At 46.7% G+C, this 12,961-nt stretch overlaps 1 protein-coding gene across 1 annotated transcript in view; it reads right to left on the bottom strand.

The window, feature by feature from the left end:
- TRIM66 (tripartite motif containing 66) overlaps positions 1-12,961 on the bottom strand; it is a 46,799-nt gene that overhangs the window by 24,285 nt on the left and 9,553 nt on the right. The window contains exons 2-7 of the mRNA XM_055317854.1: positions 5,857-5,960; positions 4,131-4,278; positions 3,163-3,295; positions 2,733-2,849; positions 1,368-1,482; positions 656-802 (exon numbers count right to left, since the gene is read on the bottom strand). Coding sequence (XP_055173829.1) covers positions 656-802; positions 1,368-1,482; positions 2,733-2,849; positions 3,163-3,295; positions 4,131-4,278; positions 5,857-5,865 — 669 coding nt within the window. The 5' untranslated portion in view covers positions 5,866-5,960. The remainder of the gene's footprint in view (positions 1-655; positions 803-1,367; positions 1,483-2,732; positions 2,850-3,162; positions 3,296-4,130; positions 4,279-5,856; positions 5,961-12,961) is intronic.

Genomic DNA, 12,961 nt, shown 5'->3' with positions numbered 1-12,961 from the left:
ATCAAATTGATCACTTGATATTTGAAACTGCTAATTTCTGTGTACCACCCCCTCCTACTTTTCCTGCAATCCATCTTGGACTGTGCTTCTCACCCTCCTTCATTCTTCTTCCTCTGTCTATGCTGAGAATTATAGTATTTTCCTCAGTCTCAGATGTCTTCTTCTTCCTTCCACAAACTCTTCCTAGGTGATACCACCAATACCTCAGTGACTCCCCCTCTCTATCTCCAACCCTGACTTTCCTTCTGACTTCCAGACCTATCAATCGATAGAAATTTTAGACATCTCCTTTGCGATGCCCTACAGGCACCTTAGATTCAACATATCACAATATAAACCCCACTAACTTCTTTCAAAATTCTTGCTCCTTCTCCTAGTCTTCACCATCCTCACAAACCCAATACCTCAACATCATACTCCTTCCCTCCAACCCCATTTAAAACCAAACAACTGTCTCTGGGATGTCTAGAACACTGCTGATGTCCAGGCTCATGTCTGAATCCATGACCTAACACAGAACTACAGAATTTCCCACCTGACTTGCCCAGAGGAAAGCAAGACCCTTTCAGCACCTGTCCTTGGCACGTGGGGTTTGGTAAAAGATACTTTTCACTTACTAACCCCAAAGCAGTGATTGATGAGTTGGAGCTCTTACCAGCTCTTTGCTGAACAGGAAAGGGACACTGGTCTTGCTGCAGACAGCCCAGTTGATGAAGTTCTGCACATGCTCAAACTGACGGTTGAGAACCATGATGCTCTGTAACTGCTGTTCCAGCTTCCGCTTTCTCTCATTAGTAATACCCTGAGTATGGACAGAGAAGGAAGAGTCCCTCTTCCTGTTCTTGGACTTGATGCCACCTATTTGGGGAGTCTGGTGGCCCGTGTATCAGTGTGAACCCTTATGGGGTCAGAGGAGACTGAGCCCCCAAGAGGATGACAGTGCAACAGAGTGCTGCCATGGGTGGCAGAGACACAGGGAGGGAGGGAGAAGATGGGTAGATTTTATAGTGCAAACAGGGAATGGGTGATAAATGAATGAGGACACAAACAAATGTCTAGATCTCTCAGGCATAACTTGTTTCATGACCCTCTCTTCTAAGGCTATAAGCCTGCACAGTCCAGGAAGGCAATTGCCTTATAGCCATATAGCATTGATAGGAGTTTGAACTGACTTTCTAGCCCTTAAGGAGCCATACTCCCCAAAATAGACTGGACATTTTAGGATACAGGGAATTGTAGAAAGCTAAGGAAACTACACATCTTAATTCCAGCTCAGGCAGCTCTGAATGCTAGGACTAGTTTGATATGTCCCTGGTTTTTTACTTAGAACACTGACCCATCCGTGTGATTCATTTGTCCATATATACCTCCAACTCCTCTATGAGTCCGTTGGCCTGTTTGTTCAGCTCATTCATCAGAACCATCTTGGCCATCTTGATCTGGTTTTCCACCTTCCTGTGTTGATGCTTCACCTCAAAAATCCTATAAACAGAAGGGGACAGAACATGGTGAAACCCCTCCCTCCAGGCCCATGAGGCCCTAGACACAGCAAATATAACAGCCAACAACTTAGAGGCTGTCTATGAATATCAGGGCCCAGTAGGCACCAAAAACAAAAACAAAAAAAAATGAGAACCTTCCTCCACCCCTCTAACCTTTGGACAACCCAGCCCACTTCATCTAAATGGGCCTAAAGCTTAGCCAGGTTTTCTCTAGGGAAACGTCAGGTCCATACTCAGGGCAACCTAGCAGCTCACCAGTTACACAGCACTGGAAGTAGCACAGAGAGTGAGTCATGTAATCTGTTCTCTTAGAAAGGTGGATATCCCCTAAACAATGCCAGGCAATAAAAAGAGCATGGGTAGAGACAGAAAGTGGACTAGTGGTTGCCAAGGGCTGGGGATACTGGGGAGAATGGGGGATGACTACTAATGTGTATTGGGTTTCTTTTGGGAATGATAAAAATGTTCTAAGAGTAGACAATAATAATGATTTACACAACTCTATGAATATACTGAAAATTACTGAATTGTACATTTTAAAAGGGCAAGGTTATGGTATATAAATTATACCTCAGTAAAGTTTTTAAAAAATGGGTTTTGAAGTCACACAGACCTAACTTCCAAATCCAGCTGAGTCACTGACCAGCTGTGTGATCTTAGACAAGTCACTTAACCTCTCTGAATCTCAGTCTCCTCATGTACAATGGAGATAAGCCAACTCAAAGAACTATAAGAATTGAACAAAATAATGCATATAGATGCCTAACCCAGTGCCTGCCACATGATGAGTTCTTAATACCTACTAATTTCTCTTCCCACGTTAAATATCAATAATCCCATATCATTTGTAGACTTATATGGAAGACACTGGGACAGCAGTATAAAAGGTAGATTGCCACTGACTTATTGCATCCTCATGATAAACCCATGATCTGCTTTATGCCCCCGGTCTCAAGCACCTACCTCTGGCTATGTTGTGGCCATCTTCAGAAAGTATGTGCTTAGGCCCAAACTCACACTGATTATCCTGACCTAGCTTGGTTCCATCTACCAAGTGATGACCCAAAACCCTTTCACTGGCCACAAGATTTCTAAGTTCCAGGACATATGCCTACATCTGCTTAAAACCAGTGTTTTTCCTAAGTACTATATCTGATAGCCTGGTATCAAGATCCAGGATGTCAGTAAACACAGCATCTCGAGCATTGGCAAGGGGCTAGTCTGTGTTACCTGTCCTCAATTTGCTTTGCAGATGTCTGTAGAGTAGATTTCTTATGAGCCACCTGTGTAGTCACACTTTCTAGAAGCATCCGCTGGTTTTGCAAAACTTCTTCAAGATGTCTGCACCTAAAGGAGGAAGCAGAGAATAACCTGAGGAGGGCTCCGTCTTCTTTTGAGCAAGCCAGTCAAGCAAGAACTCCCACAGTGTATTTTCTCAGCCAGGCCCAAGGAAGATAGGATTATGTATAGGAAAGGTGCAGAGTCTTGGCCCTTCAGACCTCCAGAGAAGCCCCACAGTGGGAGCAGAGGAAAATCTCCAGCCTCAAGGCCCCAGACTGGCGTGGGCAGAGAGAGGATTTTGACACACTGGGAGCCCAGAGCTAGCAAAGCGGGGTCCAGAGCCCACCCCAGCATCCTGTGAGCAGTCACCCAGCCCCACCTGTGTTCTTTGTGTTCCACCATGAGGCAGCTATGGCACGTGAGCACATCACAGGTCTCGCAGAATAGCTTGAGCACTTCCTGTGTGTGTAGAGGACAGTACAAGGCGAAGTCCCCAGAACCACTGCTCACTCCTGTCAGAGAAGAGAGAGAAGGTGGACTTCTCTTGCTCAGGAAGACTCTCAGCTAAGCTCCACTGAGCAGCCCTCAGCCCTCAATGGACACAGGGGAGACACAGGGCTTGGAGGAAAGGTGGTACAGACAGAAGAGGCCTTTCTCTGGACCACTGAGGCTTTAGGAGAACAAGGAAGAACACAAGCTTAGCCTGGCTAGATTTATCCAGCTGTCCAGAAATCACACACTGCCTGCCCAAGGCTAAGGAGAGTGCTTGCTGCTGCAGCACATGGATTTCCTACAGAGTGCTGAATCCTCTAAAATTCAACCTAAACCTCTTCATTAGCCAGGATGCTGTTGGCAGGGGGAGGGGGGCTCCAGGCCAGATCACATGGATCATTCACTCTGGTTCCTATGGGTGTGACAAAGGTTAACCCCCTCCCATAGTTCAAGTTGGGGGCAAAGACTGTCAACAAGATTGTCATTTAAAAGAAGTGGCACTGGATGGACACAGAGATGAGCCTTAATCTAGGTTGTTTAATTAGGCAAGTAAGCAACTAGAAGCCAGGCATGATTACTCTAATTAGAGGTGAAGGTAGGGAACTCAGCTAGCTCTCATGATAATTCACAACTACTCCTCCCTGCACATCTGGCTCACACTCATGCCTCCTCCTCAACCCCCGCAATAAGGGAGAGCCTGGCATGAACTGTTTTTTCCTGCAGGAAAGGCTCTGAAACCACCCCAACCCTCACCCCCAGTAGGGAAACAAGGTCAGAAAGAGCTGCTCTCCAGAACTTTGAGGGTCCAGCTCCACTTTGGTGCACATGAGCTAGTGAGGATGGCAGGAGAGGTACCTGGTGGTCCCTTGTGGGCCCGGGGAAAGAGTGGACCCCCAGGGGCGGGGCCATGCCGGTGCTCCTCTGTGCATGAGCTGCACAGCCAGCGGTTGCAGTAGGTGCACAGGATGTGCGCTGCCCTCTTCTCCTTGCACTCGGAGCAGTTCTGAAAGTACAAAGGTCTGGAGTTACTGATAATGTCCTCCTTTGGAGCTGCCTCTATAGGAGATCCTATAGGGTGTTCCCTGTAGGGCTATCAATTCTGGGGAGCCACCTGGGAGTGACACATGGTGGCTTGCAAAGGAAAGCGTCCTTTGTGACTAAAACAGTAGCGACTGGGTGACAGGCACTGATGGGGGCACTTGATGGGATGAGCACTGGGTGTTATATGTTGGCAAATCGAACTCCAATAAAAATATATTAAATAAATAAATAAATAAATAAATAAATAAATAAATAAATAAATAGTGACCTCAAGGACTATTCCCCCAAGTCCCATGCTACAGATGAGGACACCCAAATGAGTAAGGCAAAGGCATGTTCCCCAGGCCCATACAGCCCTCACAGGGTGGCCAACATTCAGAGGGTGATCCTGTGATAAAAGGCCACACCAGGTGCTAAGGAAGGAGAGGGAGACTTCTAGGTGCTCAGCTGAGGAGATGCCAGGAAATATTTCACAAGGAGGTGACTTCTGATTGGATGTAGAATGACAAGTAGGGAGTGAAATGGGAGAGCACGAGCAAAAGCCGAAAAGTCAGTCTGCCTGCAGAAAGGGAGAAGCCACAGATATGGGAGGATATACAGCCAAGAAAGGACAAGTCCAGACCAATCCTCAGAGCCGTGTTTCCTTGCTGGGCCCAAGGAAACCTAGCCCTTCTCCTGGTCCAAACGTTCATTCACTCGGTCAGCAAAAATCTTGCAGGGCTAATGTAAAAACATGAGTAAAAAAGGAGATTTGGAAAAAGTTGGTCTGTCTGTGCCTGAATATCACAGGCCATCAAAATGATGTGGATTCTGACAGCATTGTTCTCTTACTGGCATCTGACAAACCCACAGTGGGTGGCGGCGGGGAGGGGGGGGGGAGAAACACACGTTTTAGTAATTAAACTATGAATTCCTTGAGAGTAGAGAACATGGGTATCTCTCTCCCTAGCATCCAGCAGATGGCCCAGCATGTGCCAGACATTTGATAAGAATTAGACACAGGATTGGGTAAATACATTGGCCAAATGGATCAAATGCAGTGGCACCCCTCAGAGTACCCCAGAGAAGAGAGGAACGGGAGGTGCTAGTCAGAAAGTGATTCAGAAACTCAGGAAAAGGGTATTAGTTGCTAAATACAAGCAAGACCAATGAACCCATTTAGTTCATGCTGGTTTATATGTTTCAACTCAGGGGGAGAAAAAAGTACTGATATTTTCCAGTAAGAGATATAAGAAAAATACCTTCATTTTACTTTCCCCAATTCAAATGTTTTGATACTTTTTGGATAGAAGGGCAGAAGAATGGGTGGATGGATGTGTGGATGAACAGGTGGACAGATGGACGGATGAATGGATGGGTGGGTAGGTCAGTGGAGGGATAGGTGGGTGGATGGGTGGATGGGTGGGTGGGTGGATAGATGATTAGGCAAATTGATGAAGGAGTAACAAGTCAGGTGAAGTGATGGGTGAACAGGTGAACTTATGGACAGGGGCCCCACAGATCTCTGAAAAGGATCAGGTGTTTCTTTGTCCTGACTTACCCTGGCCATCTTGGATCGTCCTGTAGAGAAGCACTGCAGAAAAAAATGTTCATTTACATCCCTGGTAAGATACACTCGCTTACACCCAGGACAGGAGATGAGCTCTGGGAGAGGGATAAAAAAACAGAGTCAGGGCAACATGGCAGATTATACAAAAGGCCTAGACATGAGACTTCCTAATACATAACACCAAGGTACATGTCAATAGCACTTGTGTCAAAATGAACTACGTTTGATGTCATGGCCTGCACTTTTCATCTAGGTACTCTGGACAGGACTATCCCAGTGGGAGCCAGCCCTACAGACCTACTCACATCTGGTCTGGTCCTACCTTCCTGCCCTCCTCACAAGCCATGCCATCAAAGGCCCAACCCTGTTATGGTTCTGATAACTGGGTGCCTTCTTGCTGCTCTCACTCCTCATTCCCAGGCTCTGAGAGCCCAGTTCCTGCTACCAGATAAGCTCCAGGGGGTCAGTTTAGCCCAGTGCACAGATTCAGTAGAACTAAGGTTATCACACAGCAAAACTATTTTAAAGACCTCAAAGCTAGAGCTTCAAGCAAACTCTCCCCAGAGAAAGCAAAACCTCCCTGCCTGCTCATCTAGGAGGTATTTTTCTCTTACTACCGCCAATACCAGTCTGCCCATGGGACTCAGCTTTTTCTGGGCCTTCTCCATCTATCCATGTTGTATCCCCTGCACATGTCTCACATGTGAACATGACCACATTGTCTTACCCTTTCCCGAGAGAAATGTAACAGTCGCCAATACTTTCCTTAGCCTAGGAGGTTCCTGAACAACATAAGCATCGTGAGACTGCCACCTTGAAGACTCTAGTGCTCTTCAGGCCCACCCCAAGAGCAGGAAGCCCACTGGATGCAGGGAAATGAGGCTGCCTGTGCGCAAGCATAAGAGCCACCTGCAAAGTGGTGGCTATGGCAGTGAATGCAGCACTACCAACACAATCTTCTCAGCCTCATATCATCGAAATGATACAATGGCAGTTGCAGCCAGACCAGTTACAGTCTAAATACCAGGTTTACCACCCAGTGACCCTGGTTTGGCAAGTCTCTTAATCTCACTATGCTCCTCCAGTTTCTTCATATGTAAAATAGGAAAGGAAAATAAGAGTTGCCATGAGGTTTCAATTAAATAATACTTGAGAAAGCACCTGATCCCCCACCCCCACAAATGTTGACTTTGAATTCAAAAGATTTCTCATAGCTCATTCACAGCAAGGCAATGACCTCAATTATCAGCTCTCCCAGCTGATGGAAGTCAGAGAGTCTGAGAGGTAGAGTGAGAACATGGCCACAAGTTCTTCTGCCCCTGCATCCATGCTCTCGCAATCCTAACCATTAAAAGGTGGAGTCTATTCTCCACCCTTGGAAGCTAGGCTGTTTTCATGACCTGCTCTGGCCAACAGAGTGCAGCAGAAGTGACAATGAACAAGTTCCAAGCCTAGACCTCAAGTGGCTTTGTGGGATTCTGCTCTGCTCTCAGAACTCTAAGATCACCACATGAACAACCCCAAGTTACATTGCTGGAAGATGAGAGGCCATGCAGATCGATGCCTCATTGTCTCAGGGGCTCACTAGAAGCCATCATAAACCAGTTAGTCCCAGCTAACACCCTAGCTGAACACAGCTCACAGGAGTGAGCACAGCTAAGGTTAGCCAAGCCCAGCCAAGCCTAGCCAAGCCCTGAAGAACCACCCAGAGAGTCCCAGTCCAAATTGCTGACCTATAGAATCATCAATAAAATACAATTTTTTAAACTACTAAGTCTTTTTTTTTTTAAACTACTAAGTCTTGAGTGTCTTATAAGGCAGCAAAAGCTAACTGATCTATCTCGGAAAAATCAAAATCCACAACATCATGCAAAGTAATAATTCAATACTCTTTCTTCCCTCCCCCTGCCAAGTCCCCCATTGAAGAAACCCTCCCCCAGCCTTCACAGAGCCATGGATCTGCAATCTCCTAAATATTTTCCTGCCTGTCAAACACAGTGGCCAGAGGTGAAGAAGAATGCTCTTCACAGGTGTCACCATCCAGGGGACTGTCCCTCTCTTCCACTTCACTCATCCTGGAGAGACCCTCTCATCTATCCCCAGGTCAGAAATGCTTCTCTAATTGTTGAAAATGATTTCCACAAGGCTTCTAAGCCCCTAGCAACAGATGCCCAAACATTAGTCTCATTAGCATCATGAAAAAAGAAAAATAACTGAGGAGATCAGACAAGGCCTCATAGCACATCCTCTACTATTCCTGGCCTTAAATGCCAAAGTTCTCGTGTTCAGCCTTACATCTCCTTCCAAGCTGGCCTTACCTCTCTTTAGTCTCACCTTCAGCCTCACACACCCTGTGTCCTTGCCAGGGCAAATATCTCTGTTGTCTTCTGAATACCGAACCTCTGTTTGTGAAAGTGCTGTCCCCTCTCCTGATGTACTCTCTCACTCCCCTCCTTTTCAACTCCTATTCATCCATTCAAACCTGTTTAAATGTTCTACCTTGGAGAAGCAAGGTTGATTTCCCTCAGGATGAGTTAATTATTCCCTCTTCTGGGTCCCAACACACCCCGAACATCCTTCTAGTATGACAAATATCACATTGCATTTTAACTATCTGTTCATATGCCTGCATACAAAAATAATCCACGATTGGCACTAAAGGATGTTGCATAATTTTTAGCAGATTGGACAATTAAATTTCTTTGGGTTTGGGTATCCCATGCATATTCCTTGCACTCACAGCCACTGAACAGTAGTAAGAAGTCACCTGGAAGTTTTCAGTGTGATGAGAAAAAAATGATAAAGGATGATAAAAGAATCAGGTATGATCCAGAGCAGAGGTGTGGTGCTTGGGAAAGGCTGTGAATTGGGAAATGTGGGTTCCAGGCCCAGGGATGGCACTATCTGTGTAACCTTAGATAAGTGACCCCTTCCCTATGAACCTTATTTTCTAGATCCTTAAAATGAGGGAAATAAGGAATAGTAGGGAAGTGTGAATTATCCAACCCTCTTCCTCTGCCTCCTGCACCCAAGCTTCAGAAATATTCCCCTGATCAAGACTGGATAGGGCAGATAGCCAGTAACTTGCCTCTCTCACCTTTGCCAGCAAGTTAGGGGACAGCCTTATGGCCTAGAGGAGGTCTCCATCTAAAAACTCATCCCATCTGAAGAAGGGGTGCTGTGGCAGACAACAGAAATGGAAAACCTCAGCAATCCCACAAGCAGGTCTGAGGGAGGCCGTGGGGTGCAGAGCGGACACAGAAGACATGTGCCCTCTTTGGGTCACAAGATAGGTTTTTGTTTTTAAGATTTATTTATTAGAGAGAGAGAGAGTGAGTGAAAAAGAGTGTACAAGCGGAAGAGACAGAGAAAGGAGAGAGAGTCTCAAGTAGACACCATGCTGAGCATGGAGCCTGATGCGGTGCTCAATCTCACGGTCCTGAGATCATGACCTATGCAGAAACCAAGAGTAGGATGCTTAACTGACTGCACTACCCAGGTGCCTTGGGTCACAACATCTTTGTCCAGAAATTCTCATCTTCACTCAGAAGGTCCCTAGCCCAAATCAAGCTGTGTCAACCTTGAACTTCTATTCCAAGAGGGTTCCCCCATTCTTCAATGTGAAAACCAAAACAAAGTTTCATTTTATTTATTTTTTTGCTTTTTAGTAGACTCCACGCCCAGTATGGAGCCCAATGCCAGGCTTGAACTCACAACCTCAAGATCAAGACCTGAGCTGAGAACAAGAGTCAGACACTCAACTGACTAAGGCACCCAGGCACACCCAAAGTTTTATTTTAGACAACTGAAATATATGAACCCATAGGGCTGCAGATGTATATACAAAATAACCAAACATATGCTTATAATACTTAACATTTAATATTTAATACCTAGTTATTAATACATATTCAAGTCACATGTTATATAAAATATTTAGATACTTTTTTTGTATTTGGATTATTCAAGTAATAGCCTTAAGTTTTTATTTCATACACAGGAATACCAGTTCTGAGCAATGTAGATCCAGGACCCAAAGGTCACACACGATCATCCCTAGGGGAAATGGGGCTTTTGCTTCCTGAATGAAGAAGTCACAGGTACCAGAGGTTCTCCTGGGGACCTATAAGCCTGGGAGAGAAGCTCTGAAAGGTCCAAGGTGTTCAATCCACCTGTCATAAGAGTGAGCACTTTGGTCCCTAGGAGGCATGGGACAAATTATTCTCTTAACACCACTCCCTGCGCCAGACCTTTATGCATGTTATCTCATTGAATCATCAAATTACCTCTACGAGGCAAGCATTATCCCCATTTGATAGCTGGGGAGACTGAGGCTCCAAGAAGTTGCCCCTGGCAAAGATCATACAAAACAGGGGCAGAGCTATGATTGGAATCCAAGTCTCTCTGCCTCTAAAATCCAGCCCTTTCCATTATGCTATACCTCTCTAATTCAAGTGTAAACAAGGAAATTTTGTTTTAATTAATTAGATAATTTTATTATAAGTAGAATATTCCATAATAATGATCAGACTCTAATGATGCCCTGAACCCAGCTTTGGATTAGGGGAATCCAGAAGGAAGAGGCTGGGAGCTAGCCTCATTTGTGCTTCAAGTTTTAGGAAATATGATCTTTGAGGAAAGGCAGGTGAAGATGACTTTTTCTGCCCAGTAATATATCTGGGGATAGTTTCATATTGTAGAGCTAGTGGTTCTCAAACTTTGTTACATATTTGAATCCTATGGGGCACTTTAAACATCCTGATGTCCACTCCATATCAATTAAATTAAAGTTTTAGGAGGTGGAATCCAGGCATAAATATTTGTTAAAATTCCCCAGGTGAGGGCAGCCCCGGTGGCTCAGTGGTTTAGTGCCGCCTTCAGCCCAAGGCCTGATCCTGGAGACCCAGGATTGAGTACCACATTGGCTCCTTGCATGGAGCCTGCTTCTCCCTCTGCCTGTGTCTCTGCCTCCCTCTCTCTCTCTCTCTCTCATGAATAAAATCTTAAAAAAAAAATCCCCAGGTGATTACAATATGCAACCATGTTTGAGAACTAACACCTTGGAGAGAGCATCTCCTGCCCCTGTGCCTGAGCCTGATAGCTCTTTCCCTGTACCACACAGCTGAGAAGGGCAAATCACCTAGTTTTAAAGAGGGTCCACAAAGTTAGGAATGCATACTCAATGCAGCTATGATGTATCTCCCCTCTGGCAGGGAAGAGAAGAGGACAGATCCCCAGCAGACAGCAGGGTGTTCTGATACCTAGGTACCCTGGGGATTGGTGGTAAGCTGGAGGACACATCCTGCCTCCCCTAACTCCCAGCTCCACTGCAGGACCCATGAGCTAAGGGTGGATCCTTAGGGTGCTGCTTGAGCTTTGGCACTATAACCACCGCTACTGGAGTCTAGAGTGTGCTGAGCTCAGGCCTTAGTGAGGCAGCAAGGGAGGGAGAGTCAAGACTGGGTGGTCCACCCTTCAGACATGAACAGCAACGCCAAGGCAACCAGGAGGGACCAGGAGGCTAGGGTGGGAAAGAAATCCCAAGGAATTCTCAAGAAAGCCAGCATTGGGTCAGCTCAGCCCACCAGGTAGGGACACATAAACCACCGGCGCATAAGCCTGGAGTCAGGGCTACGCAGCCCCCTGGGGTTAAGAAGCCCTTCATTCTACAGCTCTTGTCCATGGCTCCAAGGAACTTTATAGCTGGGGCCCAAGCTCTGACTCCCACAGAGCAGTGGCATCCTCTGAAGCAGCTTGATGCTCCTCTGCCAGCTATCACCTGTAAAACCAAAGCTGAACAGACCCAGCTTCCTGCATGTAGCCAATTCCCTCACCATACAGATTGTGACGTGGAAGCCCAGGGAGAGGGAGGGACTTAGCTGAAAACCACAGAGCCCTAATAAAATACAGGTGCTACCTTGAACCACTGAGCAGTCCCTGATTACCTACCTCTGTATCCACAAGTAAGACATTTTACCTCCTTAGCCTCTGTCAGTCACTAGACAAGAAGGAAAAAACAAACAAACAAACCTGGCATGTTGACCATCCTCACTACCCATTCCTGCCCTCTCACCCAAGGGCAGCCCCAGGGTACTAGGCATCTGGTAACCCCCTCCCCAACACACAAGCCCCTGCAGCCTTTCTCTAGCCCATAACTCAAAGCAGCACCCCACCACCAACAACAACACATTGCACCCACTTCCAAGATGCCTAGTCCCTGATAGAAAGACAGACTTTGATACTAAGGGGAATGCTGCTCCTGCCCCTGGCTGCCAGTAGGCTTACCTGTGGCCCTGCTGCCCCGTGATTAGAGCAACACCTGGGAGAGAAGTCAGATGAGCGACAGGTGAGACCACCACGGGTCCCAGAGGATGGTGCTTACCAAGTGCCCAGGAACACCCCCCACTGCGTGCTGCAGCCGGCTGGGCTGCAGGGCCTAACCCTTGGGGAACTGGGTCCTGGGTAGGGTAAGGGGAGCACCCTGGGTCCTCTCCTTTCTCTGATACATCCTCAGCCAGGGCTGCATTTCTCCAGCTCACCTGAGACGCTCCTGCAAGAAAAGGTTGGTTGACTCCTCCTGTTCCTGTTTATCTTGAAGGCTCTGCAGCAATTTCCCAAACTGAACAGCAAGAGGGAGACCTCAAAGAGGCGACTCTCTTCCTAGCTGCATCTCCTTCCTAATCCTCTGGGTGCCTTGGAATAGAAGCTCAGAAGGAAGAAAACGAGATTTTCAACTTTCAGGAACTAGCTCTGCCGCCCTCTGCACAGCTCAGGAGGCCATCACTCTCAGCCTTTTAGGACTTGATCCAAAAATCCTTCAGCCCTCCATGTTCCCCAAAATGACAGTGCTCATGTATGGCTGGAATCTGCCCCGATCCGGCAGCTCATTTAAATAGAGCTCATCACAACAACAGTGTTGGTGGAGAAGTGAGTAGCTGCAGGGCCCTGGGGACCCCCTGTTTATACGTAGGAAGAATGATGCAATCTGGGTATCAAAATAGCAATCCAGAACGGAATAACAGGCTCACGCAGCAGCGGTGCCTGCACAACCAGAGCTCAAGTTGACACACTCTGTCAGCCCCACACTGCTGCAGCA

Source organism: Nyctereutes procyonoides, unplaced genomic scaffold, assembly GCF_905146905.1.
Source record: "Nyctereutes procyonoides isolate TBG_1078 unplaced genomic scaffold, NYPRO_anot_genome, whole genome shotgun sequence".
Classification (NCBI taxonomy): Eukaryota; Metazoa; Chordata; class Mammalia; order Carnivora; family Canidae; genus Nyctereutes; species Nyctereutes procyonoides.
Note: the sequence above shows the minus strand (reverse complement) of the source record. Positions and strands in the feature narration are given on the sequence as shown.